The sequence below is a fragment of the Symphalangus syndactylus genome, chromosome 22, assembly GCF_028878055.3.
Source record: "Symphalangus syndactylus isolate Jambi chromosome 22, NHGRI_mSymSyn1-v2.1_pri, whole genome shotgun sequence".
NCBI classification, from domain to species: domain Eukaryota; kingdom Metazoa; phylum Chordata; class Mammalia; order Primates; family Hylobatidae; genus Symphalangus; species Symphalangus syndactylus.
Window position 1 is genome coordinate 25775777 of NC_072444.2, and position 20108 is coordinate 25795884.

Here is a 20108-nt window from a genome sequence, read left to right on the forward strand (position 1 = left end):
AATCCCAGCACTTTGGGAGGCTTAGACTGGTGGATCACCTGAGGTCAGGAGTTCGAGACCAGCCTGGCCAACATGGTGAAACCCCATCTGTAGTGAAAATACAAAAATTAGCCAGGCGAGGTTGTGTGTGCCTGTAATCCCAGCTACTTCGGAGGCTGACACAGGAGACTCGCTTGAACCTGGGAGGTGGAGGTTGCAGTGAGCCAAGATGGCATCACTGCAATCCAGCCTGAGTGATAGAGTAAGACTCCGTCTCAAAAAAAAAAAAAAAGGTGTAAAAGCAAAATTAGAGATGCAGACTTCTCGTAGAGTTGGAACTTCTTTGAGACAGAGTCTTGCTCTGTCGCCCAGACTGGAGCGTGGTGGCGTGAACACAGCTCACTACAGCCTTTACGTCCTGGGCTCAAGTGATCCTCCTGCCTCTGCCTCCCAAGTAGCTGTGACCACAGGCGTGAGCCATCATGCACAGCTAGTTTTTGTATTTTCTATATGCCCAGTCTGGTCTTGAATTTCTGGCCTCAGCAATCCTCCCAACCTTCCCTCCCAAAGGGTTGGAATTACAGGCATGAACCACTGCGCCTGGCCAGAGCCGGCCCATGTTTTCTTTCTTTTTCCTTTTTTTTTTTTTGAGACGGAGTTTCGCTGTTGTTGCTCAGGCTGGAGTACAATGGCGTGATCTCAGCTGACTGCAACCTCTGCCTCCTGGGTTCAAATGATTCTCCTGCCTCAGCCTCCCAAGTAGCTGGGATTATTATAGGCATGTGCCACCACACCTGGCTAATTTTGTATCTTTTTTTTTTTTCTTTTTTTTTTTTTTTTTTCGAGACAGGGTTTCATCATGTTGGTCAGACTGGTCTTGAACTCCTGACTTCAGGTGATCCACCCTCCTTGGCCTCCCAAAGTGCTGGGATTACAGGCCCGAGCCGCCGCACCCAGCACCATGTTTTCTTAAATTTGTCTTTCCTCCATACTATACTGCTCTGCCTTTCTTATTAGGACTCAAATAGTAGGTAAGGCTCACTTTTTTTTTTTTTAGTTTTGCTCTGTCACCCAGGCTGCATGCCGTAGTGCAGTCATAGCTCACTGTAGCCTTGACCCCTGGGACTCAAGCAATCCCCCTGGCCTCAGCCTCCCTAGTAGCTGGGACTACAGGCACACATCACTGTACCTGGCTTGTTTTTTAATTTTAGTTTTTATTTTTGTAAACACAGGGTCTTTCTGTGTTGCCCAGGCTGGCCTGAAACTCCTGGCCTCAAGCAGTTCTCCTGCCTTGATCTTCCAAAGTTCTGGGATTACAGGCATGAGCCACCATGCTCAGCCCAAGGCTCATTTATGAATTTAGTAAAGAAAAGGCATTTTTTACTGGCAATATAAGCATCTTGGAAAAACTTCGCTTAAAATAGACAAATGGACTTTGCCTTTGGTATAGTGCAAAAAGGTTAAAAATTTGATTAGTATTGGCCTTTTCCTCACATAGAGCCAGAGTCTGTCTGGGCATTCATGCCTTTAGCCCCAGCTCTGCAATGTGAGGCCACAAGCTAAGTGCTGGAGAAATAAAGGCCATGAAAGGCAGCCCTGCCCTCCTGGGCTACCGTGATCCTCGAGGAATACATCACAAGTTGAGGATTTTTATACGGATTTTTTTTTTTTTTTTTGAGACGGAGTCTCGCTGTGTTGCCCAGGCTGGAGTGCAGTGGCGCAATCTCGGCTCACTGCAAGCTCCGCCTCCCAGGTTCACACCATTCTCCTGCCTCAGCCTCTCCGAGTAGCTGGGACTACAGGCACCCGCCACCACACCTGGCTAATTTTTTGTATTTTTAGTACAGACGGGGTTTCACCGTGGTCTCGATCTCCTGACGTCGTGATCCGCCCGCCTCGGCCTCCCAAAGTGCTGGGATTACAAGCGTGAGCCACCGCGCCCGGTGGATTTCTTAGGATCAGAAAAAATATAACATTAAGCTCTTGGCCAGCTGAAATATTTGCTTCATCCTTACTTTACAGATTTGTTATTTCAAACTGCAAGAATTACATATTTCTCATTTTGGTATTATCCACAACATCAACCATACAGTACTTTGCAAATAAGTACTCAAATCTTTATAAAGCTGCTTGGGTCTCCAGCTCTCTAAAGAAATTAATAGACTTAATTATCATATTTTAAGAGTGAGCAAATATCATCTGATTTATGATTTGTACTCAAATTACTGAAATAATGAAGCTCTTTATAAAGGGAAGATATTTTCATGGTGGACTTTTCTCATTTGTTTTTACAGATTGGATAAGAGGCATTATTTTTCCCTTGAATCACGGAATTAATCAGAATGATTTCTCTTTTTGTTTTATTTACTCAGGTTTGCACATCCTTATCAATATGAACTAAATCACTTTACCCCACCAGATTCAGTGCTTCAAAAGCCACAATCCCAGGTTAGTACCCAGCCTTAGTTTAAAGGTGCCATGTAGTAGCCCAAGAGGAATCAAATAAGTAGATTCATTGATGCAATTTTGACTTTCCTTGAAGATCTTTAAGGTAGAAAGTTACAGTTTTGGGTCATTTCTCAAACTCGTAGTTCACTTTGTACTTTACTGGGAGATGGTTTCTATATTCCTCCCTTTTTCTCACTATTCTCTTGATCCAGTTATACAGATCTATAGAAGAGACACCATGTCATTTGATATCCTCCCTGGATGAACTCGTGGAACTCAACGAAAAGCTCTTGCATTGTCAGGAATTTGCAGTCGACTTGGAGGTATCTTATAAATGACCCTGGGTAAAATTTTTACATTTTCTGTGAGTTCACCTATTGGAGAAGTATAAAATTGATACTAATTGTAATTTTTTTTGGTAAAAAATTAATCATATAACTTAGCTTTGTAGCTGACTTCAAAATCAGTAAAGGAAAGTCTAACATAATCTTTGTTTTTTCTCTTCTCCCCTCCTTCTGTGGGGTTTAGCACCACTCTTACAGGAGCTTCCTGGGACTGACCTGCCTGATGCAAATTTCCACTCGGACAGAAGACTTCATCATTGACACCCTCGAGCTTCGAAGTGACATGTACATTCTCAATGAGAGCCTCACAGACCCAGCCATCGTTAAGGTCAGCCACCCTTTTGTAACTCATGCATGTGAGCTCATACAAGATTTTTAGTGCTTTTCAGTGTACTATTTCATTATTTCAACCTAGACCCAGTAAAGTTGGGAGGAATCATGTCATTTCCTAACTAGGGTACCGTGCTAAATGGCTTTTGTTTCTAAATCCCTATTAGAACAGCTAAGACTTAGCTTGTTACCACCCAGAAAAATGTTAAATCATTTTAATGACTACTGCAGTGAGCCCCAGCCATCAAGATTGTTTGGACTTAATGGCTGTACTGAAGCTACTAGAGCTGCTTTCATGTGTCTCATTGGTTGATAACAGTTTCAGACTTCAAACATAGGAATCAGGAGTGTAGAAAGCTGTGACTGAAGACAAAAGAAACATTTAAAACTGCATATATCTAATTTTTTTTTTTTTTTTTTTTTTTTTTTAAGATGGAGTTTTGCTCTTGTTGCCCAGGCTGGAGTACAATGGTACAATCTCGGCTCACTGCAACCTCCGCCTCCCAGGTTCAAGCGATTCTCCTGCCTCGGCCTCCCAAGTAGCTGGGGTTACAGGCATGCGCCACCACGCCCGGCTAATTTTTGTATTTTTAGTAGAGACAGGGTTTTGCCATGTTGGTCAGGCTGGTCTCAAACTCCTGACCTCAAGCCATCCACCCACCTTGGCCCAAAGTGCTGGGATTACAGGTGTGAGCCACCACGCCCAGCTGCATATATCTAATCTTGATTAGAACATTGGCTTCAGCCAGATGAGGTGGCTCAGGCCTGTAACCCCAGCACTTTGGGAAGCTGAGGCAGGAGGATCACTTGAGCCCAGGAAATCGAGACCAGCCTGGGGAACATAATGAAACCCCATCTCTACAAAAAATACTAAAGTTTAGCTGGGCATGGTGGCACGCCTGTAGTCCCAACTACTTGGGAGGCTGAGGTGGGAGGCTTGCTGGAGCACGGGAGGCAGAAGTTGCAGTGAGCCAAGATCACACCACTGCACTACAGATGGGACAGCGGAGACTACCTTCTAATTTCAGTGTTCTAATAAACTAGAGGCATAGTTAATTTCCGAGCACGAGTGGCCTGCTACCAGTGTACTGCTACCAGTGTACTGCATGACTTTGATTCTGTTTTCAGGTCTTCCATGGTGCTGATTCAGACATAGAATGGCTACAGAAAGACTTTGGGTTGTATGTAGTAAACATGTTTGATACTCATCAGGCAGCACGCCTTCTTAACCTGGGCAGGCACTCACTTGATCATCTCCTGAAACTCTACTGCAACGTGGACTCAAACAAACAATATCAGCTGGCTGATTGGAGAATACGGTCAGTTTGCTCTTAATGAGGAAATGTGGGTGGCAGAAGAAAGTGATTATTCATTAACCTGTCGTCCAGAGAGACCTGGGTTTGAGCCCTGCCACGCTCATTGAGATGAATGGCATCAGGCTTTTCGCCAGGCATCTTCAGCAGTGTAAAAGTGGTAGGAAATTCTTTAATGATAATGTGGACTTTATGATGGGCTGATGCAGTTACACTGTGTTTCATGGAAATAGTGGCTGAAAAAGAGGTGCCGCATCAGTATTTGCCCGTGCTGGTCTCTTGTTTGAAACCGGGGTCTTTCTACTAGATGATTTTGTGTGTGTGTGTCTGTGTGTGTGTGTGTGTGTCTGTGTGTGTGTAAGATCTTCCATAGGGATGATTGTGTGTGTGTATAAGATGATCTTCCATAGATGGGAAAGAATTCTAAGGGACACTGTTGTTTAGCTTTATATGGAGCGTTTTTTGTGGCATAAGGTAGCAGTTTTGCCCCACTTCCTGCAGGCCTTGCTCAGCTTGGTCATTTTCCACTTGTTTGCTACCTCTCTGAGGTTGTACCTGTCATAGGAAGGTGCTGCTGAGCTTTTCCAGGAATTCCACATGCCAGAATGTCAGAATTTCTTTTTTTCTTTCTTTCTTTTTTTTTTGAGACGGAGTTTCACTCTTGTTGCCCGGGCTGGAGTGCAATGGCACGATCTCGGCTCACCACAACCTCTGCCTCCCGGGTTCAAGCAATTCTGCCTCAGCCTCCCGAGTAGCTAGGATTACAGGCATGCACCACCACGCCCAGCTAATTTTGTATTTTCAGTAGAGACGAAGTTTCTCCATGTTGGTCAGGCTGGTCTCAAACTCCTGACCTCAGGTGATCCTCCCGCCTTGGCCTCCCAAAGTGCTGGGATTATAGGCGTGAGCCACTGCGCCTGGCCCAGAATGCCAGAATTTCTAAATATAAAAGTAAAATTACATTTGGACTGATAAAGTCCAAATAAAAGATGAAATTGATAAAATCTAAAAACCACTCCCTGTTACGGAGCCCTTACCTTGTGCCAAGCTCTGGGCTAAGTGCTTCAAGGATGTGGTCCTGTGTAGTCCTCACAACAGCCTATGAAATACCTGGTTCCCATTTCACAAGTTAGGTGGGTCAGCCCAAAGAGGTTAAGGAACTGTCCAAGGACAGACATCTGGAGCTGAGATTTGAACTCAGGACAACAGTGGCCCCTTTTCTACTGCCTCTTGTGTGTGTCCAGAGTAGCTGACAGTGCCCTTACTTTAACCACCGTATTACCCTGCCTCCAATTCTACCCAGCTGTTAAAATAATGGTTTATCATGTTAAAATGCAGGAAATGTTGGCATAACTGCAGTATTGACTATGAAAGGATCTTTCATATTGGAAGGGTCTAAGGAAGTCCCAGCACCCAAGGAATAGACAAATTGAATTGCTGTCCTTGGGGGCAATCAGTAAAACTGTCCTCTGCAATTCCAGCCCTCTGCCTGAGGAGATGCTCAGCTACGCCCGGGATGACACCCATTACCTGCTATACATCTATGACAAAATGAGGCTGGAGCTGTGGGAGCGCGGCAACGGGCAGCCCGTGCAGCTTCAGGTGGTGTGGCAACGGAGCAGGGACATCTGCCTCAAGGTACACCTCAGCCGCAGTCACGCAGACCGTGACACTCGGGCTCTGTGTCTGGCCAGGTTGTAGTTCTTAAGGTTGCTCCTTACATTCATGAAAAGAGCCAAACGTTTTGCAGAGTCCAGGGCACAATTTTGATTCCCATTGATTTTGAATATTCTCTAATACTTTGTAGAAATTCATCAAACCTATCTTCACGGATGAGTCCTACCTTGAACTCTATAGGAAGCAAAAGAAGCACCTTAACACACAGCAGTTGACAGCCTTTCAGCTGCTGTTTGCCTGGAGGGATAAAACAGCTCGCAGGGAAGATGAAAGTTACGGGTAAGGGATTAGAGATTCTTTTAACACTTGTTTCCAGACTGAAGAGATCTAATAACAAGTAAATAATGGGCTTTTTTCTTTTGCTATGAAAGCTGGTTGTTTCCCCTATGTGACAGCATCTAATGGAACTTACTGGCTAAATGTAATGTGTACCCACTGTGTGTGTGTGTGTTTTTTTTTTCAGATATGTACTGCCAAACCACATGATGCTGAAAATAGCTGAAGAACTGCCTAAGTGAGTCTGAAAGCTGATTAATATGTTCCGACTTTCTCAGTAGATATGATGTTCTTCAAAATCAAGCTTTTCTGGTTGCTATTACCCGGGCTGCTTACTCAGAGATTAATGCTCTAAGCTTGGAAGGTAGCAAGTTGAAGGAATATAGAATTTCTGCCCTCAGGCTGCCATTTAAGAACTAAAACTTCTGAACTGGAATCATTTCAATGATTATGCCTTAGTTTGAGTTTATTTTAAGTCTCTGAGCCTTATAGCATCTACTTGCAAGGGAAGAAAATGTCCCAGGTTCTCTCATCTATACTTTCTTCCAAATTAAAGCAGCTTATGATCTTAAACGTTTTGTGATCTTGATTGAAGTATAAGCAAGAATGAAAATCCACAGCCTGTTGGTTGCCCCCTGCTGAATTGAGAATTCACAGTGCTGTGGTACTTACTTCCAGCTCTCCCTGATTGTGGGAGTCAGGCTCCAAGAGGGATCCACTTAAAGCTTGGTGTCGCAAAGAACACATGGAGAAGTTGGCCTAGGCCAGCCTGACATCAGTGTTTCCTTAGTCACCTACCTGTAGCTTCAGCTTAGGTGTGGCAGCCTGGCTTTACCCAGTCATTATTCTTATCTGGAAGCCTTTAAGGGCTGCATTTCTGAGTGACAAGCTGACAAGCTGAGTGTGTTCTTAACTTGTCTTCAGGGAACCTCAGGGCATCATAGCTTGCTGCAACCCAGTACCACCCCTTGTGCGGCAGCAGATCAACGAAATGCACCTTTTAATCCAGCAGGCTCGAGAGATGCCCCTGCTCAAGGTAAGAAGCTTTTCTGTGGCCGGGCACAGTGGCTCACCCCTATAATCTCAGCACTTTGGGAGGCTGAGGTGGCTGGATCATTTCAGGTTAGGAGTTCGAGACCAGCCTGGCCAACATGGTGAAACCCCATCTCTAGTAAAAATACAAAAAATTAGCCAGGCGTATGGTGCACACCTGTAATCCCAGCTACTCCGGAGGCTGAGGCAGGAGAATTGCTGGAACCTGGGAGGTGGAGGTTGCAGTGAGCCGAGATCGCGCCACTGCACTCTAGCCTGGGAGACAGAGCGAGACTCCGTCTCAAAAAAAAAAAAAAAAGATTTTCTACTGAAGGGTTCCAACTTAGCAAGCCTGTTGTTTTTATTTTTTATTTATTTTTTTTTTAGACGGAGTCTCGCTCTGTCTCCAGGCTGGAGTGCAGTGGCGCGATCTCAGCTCACTGCAACCTCCGCCTCCCGGATTCAAGCAATTCTCCTGACTCAACCTCCTGAGTTGCTGGGATTACAGGCGTGCACCACCACACCCAGCTAATTTTGTATTTTTAGTAGAGGTGGGGTTTCACCGTGTTGGCCAGGCTGGTCTTGAACTCCTGATCTTAGGTGATCCACCCACCTGGGCCTCCCAAAGTGCTGGGATTACAGGCGTGAGCCATCGTGCCCAGGCTTAGCAGGCCTGTTTTTTCTGCTAGCATCTTATTCCTTGTGGCTTCCTAGATTCATGAGCTGGTCTGCATTCTAAACAACCCTAGGGAAATAATAGGGCTTAGGAAGTCCAGTGTGTGTGTCTTGATGAATTTAGCTGCTTTTTTTATGACAGTTGAGAGCTAAGACTCATTCTTTTTATTTATGACCTTAGCTTTGATGATTCAGCAGCAAGTACTATCTGGTAACTGGGCCAATTCACTGTTCTAAGGCAGTTAATGTGGTGGAGTGAGATGGAGCGGTGACCTCAGCAGAGGGAGCTAGTTTTGGGAGCCTGGCAGTGGCCCAGGTATGAAGTGATAGCTCCCTGAATGAGTGAGGAATCACAGACTGGGAAGGAAAGAACAGGTATAGGAAGCATCAGAAGAAAAGATTGATGAGACTTTGTAGCAAATGATGACAATGGCAGCCAGTTTTCTTTTGTTTTTTTTTTGTTTGTTTGTTTTGAGACAGGGTCTTGCTCTGTCACCCAGGCTGGAGTGCAGTGATGCAATCATGGCTCACTGTAGCCTCCATCTGCTAGGCTCCCACCTTAGCCTTCTGAGTAGCTGGGACCGCAGGCATACACCACCATACCCAGCTATGTTTTTTTAAATTTTTTGTAGAGATGGGTCTTGCTGTGTTTCCCAGACTGGTCTTGAGCCCGTGGGCTCAAGCAGTCCTCCCACCTCGGCCTCCCAAAGTGCTGAAATTACAGTTGTGAGCCACCTGCCAGCCCCACATTTGCAATTTTTGTGTTAAAAATGTCTTTGTAAGCTCTGTACGTTGTCCAAGTAAAGAGAGACCTTGATTACTAGAGAAGAGTCTTTTTCAAGCTCTTTGGAATCCTTCCTATTGTGCTTAGTCATGTTAAAGAACTTTACTCTTTCATTCTACAGGTAATTATTGAGCACCAAATAATTATCAGGCCAGGCACTATAAGGAGTGAAGAGAGGAAAGAAAATCTCTGGGCTCTTGAGAAACAGGCTGGTGAAGGAACACAGTCAGCGTTGGGGACTGGGGGTTGGACTTGAGGTGTTGGGGCAACTTTCCTCAATTCCCTTCATTTTTATCCTTAGTCTGAAGTTGCAGCCGGAGTGAGGAAGAGCGGACCGCTGCCCAGTGCCGAGGTACAGTGTCGGATCTGTTTTCTCCCCTGGGAGGGAAGACGTCAAGTCACAGCCAGTGCAAGTACACCTCTGACAGAGGCCTGTGCTGACAGCTGGCAGAAAGCTACTGCCGGCTTGCACGTTTTACATGCCAGCCTGCTGGTGTCTTTTAATGCAGAGATTGGAGAATGTTCTCTTTGGACCTCACGATTGCTCCCATGCCCCTCCGGATGGCTATCCAACCATCCCAACCAATGGTAAAGTCGAGAGCCCTCCTGACTGTCCCAAAGAGGTTGGGACACAGCTACCTTGTCTAAAATTCTGTAGGCTTGGCCGGGCATGGTGGCTTATGCCTGTAATGCCAGCATATTTGAAAGGCTGAGGCGGGTGGATCACCTGAGGTCAGGTTTGAGACCAGCGTGGCCAACATGGTGAAACCCCATCTCTACTAAAAATACAAAAATTAGCTGGCATGGTGGTGGGCGCCTGTAATCTTAGCTACTTAGGAGGCAGAGGCAGGAGAATCACTTGAACTGAGGAGGCGGAAGTTGCAGTGAGCCGAGATTGTGCCATTGCACTCCCGCCTAGGGGACTACAGCAAAACTCCATCTCAAAAAGAAAAAATAAAATAAAATTCTGTAGGCTTTGACCTTATTATCTTCTGCTCCTCTAGGATCTATGCCAATTCAGAAGCAGGCGAGCCTCTTTCTTGATGAAAAAGAAGATAACTTGCTGGGTACCACATGCCTGATTGCCACAGCTGTCATCACGTTATTTAACGTGAGTAGCACAGAAACTTCACTGAGGTGATGAGGACCCCCTGGGATTTACTGGATTTATCCAGCAGGCTGTCTGCCTGGAGCGTTGCATACACTGGGAGACTAATGCTGAGAGCAAAACCCAGCGGTGCTGGGAGAGGCACAGAGACCGATGAGCAAGGTGGCACTGACCACTCTGGAGGAGGTGGTCTGGGGACGTGGATGGGGAATTCTCTGAGCTCTGTGTGGAGAAATCTTCAAGGAAAGGCTGACGTCCTGTTGTTGAACAGCACCTAGTGGGAGGAGGGCCTGTGCTAAGAGAACACACAAGCAGGGCTTTCCAGACCAGCTGCAGCAGTGGTGAGGGAAAAACAGTTCACCTGGATGCCCAGCAGGGGTGGCATGGGTGTGCTGTCCGACGAACTGTAGAATGTGTGCTGCCCGTAGCTTCCTGCCTGACCCCAGCACCACGTATGTGTGCTTTCAGTGAAGAAGAGAAACGATTTTTTTTTTTTTTTTTTTTTTTTTTTTTTTTTGAGACAATCTTGTTCTCCCACCCAGGCTGGAATGCAGTGGCACAATCATGGCTCACTGCAGCCTTGACTTCTGAGGCTCAAATGATCCTTCTGCCTCAGCCTCCCGAGTAGCTGGGATTACAGGCATGAGTCACTGTACCCAGCTATTTCACCTTTTTTGTTTGTTTGGTTTCGTTTTTTGAGATGGAGTTTCACTCTTGTTGCACAGGCTGGAGTGCAATGGCAACATCTCGGTTCACTGCAACCTCCACCTTCCAGGTTCAAGCGATTCTCCTGCCTCAGCTTCCCTAGTAGCTGGGATTGCAGGTGCCCGCCACCATACTTAGCTAATATTTTATATTTTTAATAGAGACAGGGTTTCACTATGTTGGCCAGGCTGGTCTCGAACGCCTGACCTCAGGCAATCCACCTGCCTAAGCCTCCCAAAGTGCTGGGATTACAGGCGTGAGCCACCACACCCAGCATTTTTTTTTTTTTTTTTTTTTTTTTTTTGAGGCAGGATCTCATTCTGTCACCGAGGTGGGAGTGCAGTGGCACCATCTTGGCTCACTGCAACCTCTGCCTCCTGGGCTCAAGCAATCCCTCTGCCCCAGCCTTCTCCCGAGTAGCTGGGACTACAGGTGTATGCCACCATGCCCAGCCAATTTTTGTATGTTTTGTGGAGATGGGATTTCACCATGTCGCCCAGGCTTCACTTTGGTTTTTAACTTAATTATATAAATCTAGATTAGGCCTTGCTTTAGCAATTAATGAGAAAATACTAGGCGCTTTAGTTGACCTCAGAGCTAATTGCGTCATGACTTAGCCCCTAAACCCGTTAGCATGAGGTCTGGGCTGCTTTGATATGGCTGTTTGGTGTAAAGGAGGCTGTGGTCTCCCTGCACTCTGTTGCAAGGGGGCATAATTACAGATGAAGCAAAAGGATAGCACATATTTATGAACCCAGTTGGAAGCAGCATTTTGTTGCATAATTTCAATGATTCCCTATAAAGATATGTAATATTAAATTTCAGGCCTGGTGCAGTGGCTCACACCTGTAATCCCAGCACTTTTGGAGGGCAAGGCAGGCAGATCACCTGAGGTCAGGAGTTTGAGACCAGCCTGGCTAACATGGTGAAACGCCATCTTTAATTAGCCGGGCGTTGTGGCGCATGCTTGTAATCCCAGCTACTCGGGACCTGAGGCAGGAGAATCGCTTGAACACAGGAGGTGGAGGTTGCAGTGAGCAGAGATCGCACCACTGCACTCCAGCCTGGGCAACAAAGCAAGACTCCACTCAAAAAATAAATACATACATACATAAAATAACTTTCAGGCAACAATCAAGATCTCATATTCTAGAGCCAGACCACGCTGGGTTTAGATCCTTGGTCTGCTTGTATTCACTGCAAGCCTCTGAAAGACTGTCACAACCTCTGTAGGCCTCAGTTTCCTCCTCTGTAAGGTAGTGAGAGTAATACCACCTTATAGGCTATGAGGACATGGTGAGAATTCACTGATCCAGATCACTGATATTGAAATGCTACTGTGTGCTGTTGCAGACAGAATGCCTTATACATAGGAGAGTGTATGAAAAATTAGCCTTAGCCATTGGTATTAATACCATGTTACTGGCTGGGTGGGTGCGGTGGCTCACGCCTGTAATCCCAACACTTTGGGAAGCCAAGGCGGGTGGATCACTTGAGGTCAGGAGTTCGAGACAAGCCTGGCCAATATGGTGAAACCTGTTCTCTGCTAAAAATACAAAAATTAGCTGGGCACGGTGGCACATGCCTGTAATCCCAGCTAGTCGGGAGGCTGAGGCAGGAGAATCGCTTGAATGCAGGAGGTGGAGGTTGCAGTGAGCAGAGATCACACCACTGCACTCTAGTCTGGGCAACAGAGTGAGACTCTGTCTCAGAAAAAAAAAAAAAATCACCGTTAACTGTTGCTGTCTTGCTTGCATCTTGATGTCACAGATGATCATGGTCATTAGTGATCGTTTTTTGTCTGTCCCTGCAGGAACCTAGTGCTGAAGACAATAAAAAGGGTCCATTGACAGTTGCACAGAAAAAAGCCCAGAACATCATGGAGTCCTTTGAAAATCCATTTAGGATGGTGAGTAGTAGTTTTGTCAGGGCTGACAGGATGTGCAGAGACGCCTACAGCTGTACATGCTTTTACCTGGGAAGGAAGCCTCTGAAGCCAGTGTGTCAGCTGCCCTGATGTCCTGGCAAAGATGCTGACATGGCACCAGCAACCCCCATCTGAGTGCCTCTGCCCTGTGGGTCTGGTAGATTCCATTCCCGGCAGCGTTTCACACAGCTGTTTCCTTCCTCCAGTTTCTGCCCTCACTAGGACACCGTGCTCCCGTCTCTCAGGCAGCGAAGTTCGATCCATCAACGAAAATCTATGAAGTAAGTGGACTTGTCACCTGTTCTAAAAGAGATTTTTTTTTTTTGAGATGGCGTCTCGCTTTGTCACCCAGGCTGGAGTGCGGTGCAATGATCTCGGCTCACTGCAACCTCCACCTCCCAGGTTCAAGCGGTTCTTCTGCCTCAGCCTCCCAAGTAGCTGGGATTACAGGCACCTGCTATCATGCCTGGCTAATTTTTGTACAGATGGGGTTTCACCATGTTGGTCAGGCTGGTCTCGAACTCCTGACCTCAGGTGATCCACCCGTCTTGCCCTCCCAAAGTGCTGGGACTACAGACAGGCGTGAGCCACTGCGCCCGGCCCTAAAAGAGACTTTCTAAGAAAAGGGGATTTCTTGATTATTCATACCAGGTTTCTGTTTTAGACAAGCCCATCTCATCTGTGAATCCCCTGAAAATGAATGCAAAAGCCCTTTATTTTCTAGCATTGTTTCTAGGGAAAGGGTCCAGAACTTCAGTGAGATTCTTAAAAGCACTTGGGCCAGGCGCGGTGGCTCACGCCTGTAATCCCAGCACTTTGGGAGGCCGAGGTGGGCAGATCATGAGGTCAGGAGATCGAGACCATCCTGGCTAACATGGTGAAACCCCATCTCTACTAAAAATACAAAAAATTAGCCGGGCGTGGTGGCAGGTGCCTGTAGTCCCAGCTACTCAGAGGGCTGAGGCAGGAGAATCGCTTGAACCTGGGGGGCAGAGCTTGCAGTGAGCCGAGACCGTGCCACTGCACTCCAACCTGCGCGACAGAGTGAGACTCTATCCAAAAAAAAAAGCACTTGGAAACCTTGTAAGAAACAAATCTTCATTTGCAGTTTTTTAATTGAGGTTTAATCTATATGTAGTAAAGTACACAAATATTAAATATACAGCTTGATGCATTTTTACAGATGTCTGTTACTTTAAGGCTCTTAAAGGTGACAGCTTTAATTTTAAAACATTCTATCTTACTTATCTGGCTTGTTTTTACCAGCATTATGAGTAAAAATGAGAGCATACCTCCCCTAGACCCCCTTGAGATGTTCCCCAGAGCCAGCACGTGAACTGTTTGAAGCCTCCTTCCTCCCTGCAGGAAGCGTCTGCTCTGATGACATGGGCGACTGGCTCCCTCTGTGTGGCAGCAGAGCTCTTTTGTTAGGCAAAACCGAGAGGTCCCCCAGCCCTGTTCCTGTCCCTGAGTTAGCTTGCTATTTTTAGAAATGGGGAATCAGGTGAGGCTTCTGCCTTCTCTCCTCTTTTCCCCCCACGGGCTGTGTCACATTGAACAACTGCACGTCCTGTGTGTTATGCCCAGTGTCACCTCCATGTGTTGTAACGCCATAGGTCAGTGGGGTGTCATAAAGAAACACAGCAGACTTGTGGAAGCCCAGCCTGGAGTCTGCCTCTGTCATTTACTGACCATGTCCCTTGGACAAGTTATTTAGTCTGCCGGAGTCTGTTTGCTCATCTCTAAAGAGAGGGTGATGACCATTTTCCCAGGGTTACAGAGGGATTGAATGAGATGACGGATAGCCCAGTGCCTGGATGACAGTAGCACTTTGTCCTCCTTAATAGGGATTTTAGCAATAAAGCCAGCATGAAATTTATTTTTCATGCCCTTAGATTTGAAAATTTATGACTTAGAATGTGTGTACTTCTTAGATTAACCTGCCCTACGTCACCTCATGAAAAGTAAGACAGATTTAGGTGGCTGACTTTGGAGGGTTTTTTTTTGTTATATTTGCTTTCATTATAGATCAGCAACCGTTGGAAGCTGGCCCAGGTACAAGTACAAAAAGACTCTAAAGAAACTGTCAAGAAGAAGGCAGCTGAGCAAACAGGTAACACTCACTTCCTTGCAACTCAGTCGGCTGTTAAAGGATGGCTGTTTCTCACCCGCTGTTTCAGCCAAGTGCCAGATACAGCTATGAATGAAACAGGCACAGCCCCTGCCCTGTGGGGCTTCCCTTCTGCTGAGGGATGGTGGGCAATCAGTATCTATCCTGGCAGATGGCAGCAGGTGCTGTGCAGAGAGATTGGTGGAGAGTGCTGGGGGTGCTGTAGCTGTCTCGTTGGTGGTTGGAGAAGGCAGTCTAATGAATGCAACACTGACGAGACCTGCAGTGACCTAGGGAAGAGTTCTGGAGCCATAGCACAGTGAGCCCAGAGGCCCTGGGGGTAGTTCACTGGGCATGCTAAGCAGCAGCAAGTGGGCCTGCATGAGCAGAGCGGGTAGAGAAGAGCAGGAGATGGGAAAGGAGCCAGCAGGGGCCCACAGGATGACGCTGCCTTTTAGTCTGAGTTCAGAAGCCAGGAGGGTGCTGAGCCGACACAGGGTGGGAAGTGACTGACATGTGGCCCTCTGGCTGCTGTGTTAAGAGTAGACTATAGAGGACAGGATGGGATCCCAGGAAGGGATAGCAGACATGGCGGTGGCTCAGGCGAGAGGGGACGGTGGCTTTGAGACCAGCGTGGGAGCAGAGGAGGTGGTGAGAAGCTGTCAGAGCCTGGATCTGTCCCATAGCAAAGCTGACAGCATTTGATGATGAGGTGGATGTGGCATGTGAGAGAAGGGAAGGGAGCCTTGGATGAAGGTTTTGTCCTGAGCAGCTGGAAAGCTGGAGTTGCTGGCAGCCGAAATAGCTGGTTTGAGCGGGCTTGTCCACGATGGTGATGGTGACGATCCTGTTAAACACCCTCAGGTCCACAGGCCACTGAGCGTTTGGGTTCACAGGAGAGGAGCAGGCAGGGCTGGGGAGGATCAGCTCACGTGTAGGTGAAGGTGGGCAGAGCACCTGAGCCTGAGCTCTGAGGCAGCCTTTCCTGCAGAGATGGGGGACCGGGGAGCTGAGAGGGAGGAGGGATCAGCCGTGACAACCCCTGTGGCTAGGCCAAGTCGGAGGGGGATGGAGATGGAGGGGAGGGTGGTTGCCGGATTCAGCAACTCCAGAGACAGTTCTCTCCCTTGCAGCTGCCCGGGAACAGGCAAAGGAGGCGTGCAAAGCTGCAGCAGAACAGGCCGTCTCCGTCCGACAGCAGGTCATGGTACGTGCCAGCTTTTCTCCTTTTTCCTTTGAAAAACGATGCCCCTGCCTGTGGTCAGGATCTTCCTTGGATATCTTAGGGGGCTTGCCCTGTGCTTTATATTAAGTCCTGACTTCTTTCTAGTTCACCTTAGCTTAGCTATTAGTGTCTACCTCATTTCCAAAACCACCACAAGATCGATATTGCAATTCCTCTTAACCTTCTTCCACTGTGTTTATGGTAAATATGCCAGACCACTCAACTGTAGTACTAGAAAAGGTATTGAGGTTACAGTGCTGAAGCTTGTTGTGTGTCCTGCTCTGTCCTACAAAAATGTTGCATTCTAGAGAATGAAACCCCAGAGCACTCTGGAACTCTTTTTTTTGTTTTGTTTTGAAGTAGTGTCTACCTCTGTTGCACAGGCTGGAGTGCAGTGGCGCAGTTGCAGCTCACTGCAGCCTCAAACTCCTGGTCTCAAACGATCCTCCCTCCTCAACCACCCAAGTAGCTAGGACCACAGGCACACACCACCATGCCCAGCTATTTTTTGTTACTGTTTTTGGTGGAGACAGGGTCTCACTATGTTGCCCAGGCTATTACTCGAATTCTTAACCCCTGCCCCCTGCCTTTCCTTTTTTTTTTTTTTATTTCCTTTTAAAAAAAAAAAAATAGTGACATGGTCTTACTCTTACCCTGATGCCCAGGCTGGAGTACAGTGGTGCGATTATAGCTCATTGCAGCCTTGTACTCCTGGGTTCAAACGATCCTCCCACCTCAGCCTCCCAAGTAGCTAGGACTACAAGCATGCACCACCACGCCCAGCTACATTTTTTCTTTTTTTTTTTTGTAGAGATAGGGGTCTTGCTATGTTGCCCAGGCTGGCCTCAGACTGCCTAAAGCAGTCCTCCCACCTCAGCCGCCCAAAGCACTGGAATTACAGGCATGAGCCACTGCACCTGGCCTGCTTGCCTTTCTTAAATGACCTCATGTCATTGTCCAGTGAGGAATTTGTTTCACCTGACCCTGAGTGTTGGTCCCGAAGTTCCAGCCACAGCTCCTCTCCCCACCACTGACTGTTCTTCTTACCACTTAGGCAGCTGGGTCCCAGCTACTGCTGAGGCCGGTGGAGTTAGTTCCCTGTCCCGTGTGCCTCCCTGTTCCTCCCCCACATCTGTTCCTGATCTACAGCTAGAAAATGCTGCAAAGAAGAGAGAGCGAGCAACAAGCGACCCAAGGACCACAGAACAGAAACAAGAGAAGAAACGACTCAAAATTTCCAAGAAGCCAAAGGACCCAGAGCCACCAGAAAAAGAGTTTACACCTTACGACTACAGCCAGCCAGACTTCAAGGCTTTTGCTGGTGAGGAAGTACTGGGGCCCCATACAGAGACCTCTGTGCGTGTCAGAGGGGAGGAAGCCATAAAGAGACCACAACATAGGGGCCAAGTGAGCCCTGCACAAGGCATGGTGCTAGCCAGGAATTGTTGGAGTAGTCCAGAGAGGCCGTGGCAATGTGGACAGTCGCCTGCAGCCTCATTGCCATCTCCTCCACGGGAGCTCACTCATGGTGGCCTCCGTGGTGGGTTAGCAAGATCACCTGTCACTTCCATTGTGACCAGGGCGCCATCCTTCCTCACTATAACTTGTGCCCATAAACCCTCTCTCTCTCACACACACACACGTACACACAGTGAGAATTTTGTTTGTTGAAAAATCTCAAAGCCTATGACATGAACCCCTATGGCTGCTTAGGCTGTGAGAGTCCGTCTGCTTTGAAGGGGCTACAGATGGCATTCCCGACTCTAGGAGCCTTTGGAGCAACATGCTCCTTTGGAAAAGAGAAAGCAGAGGCCAGTCCACACAATGGCCTTTTATACAGTAGTGTCGCCTCAGAGCCCGAGTTCCTGACGGCATCACCCAGCACAGAGATCAGAGTGGATTTCCTTATGTCCAGGGGCCACTGCTGTAGCCACCTGCCCCTAAGGTCCTGGGACTAGAGCTGAGAGAAATGGGCCTGGTTTTCAGACTGCCCACAGGGACCAGGATCGCCGTGTATTCATTTATGTGAGCCATGAGTCCCAGCCCCTCATCGTGACAGGGGTTGTGCTCTGACAGCCAAGGCTTCCCTGAGTGTCATGGTCCCAGCCTTGCTGTGAGCCTGTGATGTGTAGTAACTCATTGACCTGACCGCAGGTCTCTCTCATCTCTTACCTTTCAGGAAACAGCAAATCCAAAGTTTCTTCTCAGTTTGATCCAAATAAACAGACCCCGTCTGGCAAGGTAAGAACTGCTCCTGGAGGATTTTAGCACGCCATTGGCGCCTGTTTTTGAACTCCTCCTCTGCTGAGAAGATAGGCCCATCCAGGAGTCCATTCCTTTACATATCTTTTTCCTCACCTCATTTCTTCCCAAGGGCAGACAGTACCCATCAGCTACCCCAGCAACTCATAAAACGGGGCTGTAAAAGCTGCCATGTGGCTTTAAAGGGTATTATTCTGTGTTTGCTACCATGGGAACTATAGCTGCAGGCCAAAAGCACCCCCTTTGGGGCCAGCACAAGCCTGCATTCGCCCCTCGTGGGTGTTGGCGCTGGTGCCAGGGAAACAGCATGGTTGCAGGTTCCACAGGCGTGGGGGCAGGGCTGCTTTGGGGCCCTCCTGTTCCTTTTGCAGTGCATCCTAGCGGCCTTGCCTTCAGAGACACAGAAACGTCCTCTCGCAGGGAAGCTAAAGTCACTCTTGTGCTGCTAGAATCTTTGGCCACCTGAGCTCAGGTGTGCTTTTCTGTGTATCTTGTGGTCAAGGTGCCCACCCAGCTTAAACGGTTTCTTTTCTTTTCAGAAATGCATTGCAGCCAAAAAAATTAAACAGTCGGTGGGAAACAAAAGCATGTCCTTTCCAACTGGAAAGTCAGACAGGTATGTGGTGGACGGCGGTGTGGCCCAGGGAGCCCAGTGAGAAAGCACCTGCCCTGCGTGGTGTGGTCAGTGGGGAGTAGCTGGAGAGCGAGTGCCCAGGGGTCTTCAACCAGGACGACTCAGAGAACCTCCCAAGCCAGGTCCCTCACACCACTCGGAAAACAAGGGCGGGAGGTGATTTTCTCTGTGCCACACATCACGGAGCCAGGCACTGTGCCCCGGGACTCAGATTTCCCTTGTTCCTGGCTCTCCAGTTACCGTGTTTCCTGGGGTCACCTCAGGGAAAATAGGTGTGAATAGTTGTGAAATTTTCCTGGACCAGCCTATTAGGAATGAGGAAAAAGTAAGCACATGTGGGTTATCCTTGTTGTTGAAGAGTGGTTTGGCTTGGTTTTGTTTTGTTTTGTGACAGTCTCATTCTGTCACCCAGGCTGGAGTGCAGTGGCACAATCTCGGCTCACTGCAACCTCCACCTCCTGGGTTCAAGCAAGTCTCTCACCTCAGCCTCCTGAGTAGCTGAGATTACAGGTGCCTGCCATCATGCCCGGCTAATGTTTTTGTATTTTTAGTAGAGATGGGGTTTTGCCATGTTGGCCAGGCTGGTCTCAAACTCCTGGCCTCAATTGATCCTCCCGCCTCGGCCTCCCAGAGTACTGGGATTACAGGTGTGAGCCACTGCATCCAGCCAAATGTTTTTGTTAAAAACATAAAATCCTAATAATCAAGCCGACCCTGAGGTCAGGGGACTTGCCCGAGGGCAGGAAAAACAGGTCTGCTTTCTCGAGATGCTGTTTAGCTCAGCCAACTCTTGTGGGCCGCCCAGTTCTCTGGGGCCCCTGAACAAACCATTCTCCCTCTGTTCTGCATGATTAAGGTTTGCACCATTTTGTAAACCATCTGAGAACATCCAACCAACCCGGAAGAAATAACTGTTGTTTTTGTACTCTCTGCAGAGGCTTCAGGTACAACTGGCCACAGAGATAGTCCTGGAAGACACGTGGCGCCTGTGGACTGGAAGCACCAAATGCTGGTGCTGCTTTTGTACATACATATTTTTAAACCATTAAAAAAAACTCTTCCTGAAGAAAGCTGATTCCTGACTTTTATTTTGTTGCCACCACAGCTCTGGCAGGTTGCCATTCTGTTCAGGCAACCACCTTCAGCTGTCTGTGGGCAGGTGAGTGTGCTCCAGGGGTTATGGTGACTTCTAGAAAAATCCAGAGCCAGCCGGGCGTGGTGGCTCGCGCCTGTAATCCCAGCACTTTGGGAGGCCGAGGCGGGCGGATCACGAGGTCAG

General features: G+C 47.8%; 1 protein-coding gene across 5 annotated transcripts in view; it reads left to right on the top strand.

The window, feature by feature from the left end:
• Window positions 1-19899, top strand: part of EXOSC10 (exosome component 10) — a 35183-nt gene extending 15284 nt beyond the window's left edge. The window contains exons 7-26 of one of the 5 annotated variants that reach the window (XM_055262408.2): window positions 2352-2427; window positions 2640-2750; window positions 2956-3099; window positions 4230-4420; window positions 5896-6052; window positions 6222-6370; window positions 6555-6605; window positions 7292-7403; window positions 8980-9066; window positions 9160-9210; window positions 9368-9446; window positions 9863-9969; window positions 12485-12580; window positions 12805-12879; window positions 14627-14711; window positions 15827-15915; window positions 17083-17254; window positions 18113-18174; window positions 18735-18811; window positions 19765-19899. In XM_055262408.2, coding sequence (XP_055118383.1) covers window positions 2352-2427; window positions 2640-2750; window positions 2956-3099; window positions 4230-4420; window positions 5896-6052; window positions 6222-6370; window positions 6555-6605; window positions 7292-7403; window positions 8980-9066; window positions 9160-9210; window positions 9368-9446; window positions 9863-9969; window positions 12485-12580; window positions 12805-12879; window positions 14627-14711; window positions 15827-15915; window positions 17083-17254; window positions 18113-18174; window positions 18735-18811; window positions 19765-19795 — 2002 coding nt within the window. In that variant the 3' untranslated portion in view covers window positions 19796-19899. The remainder of the gene's footprint in view (window positions 1-2351; window positions 2428-2639; window positions 2751-2955; window positions 3100-4229; window positions 4421-5895; window positions 6053-6221; window positions 6371-6554; window positions 6606-7291; window positions 7404-8979; window positions 9067-9159; window positions 9211-9367; window positions 9447-9862; window positions 9970-12484; window positions 12581-12804; window positions 12880-14626; window positions 14712-15826; window positions 15916-17082; window positions 17255-18112; window positions 18175-18734; window positions 18812-19764) is intronic. The other 4 variants (XM_055262409.2, XM_063631809.1, XM_055262411.2 and 1 more) reach the window with 4 other exon arrangements.
• Window positions 19900-20108: the final 209 nt, after the last annotated feature.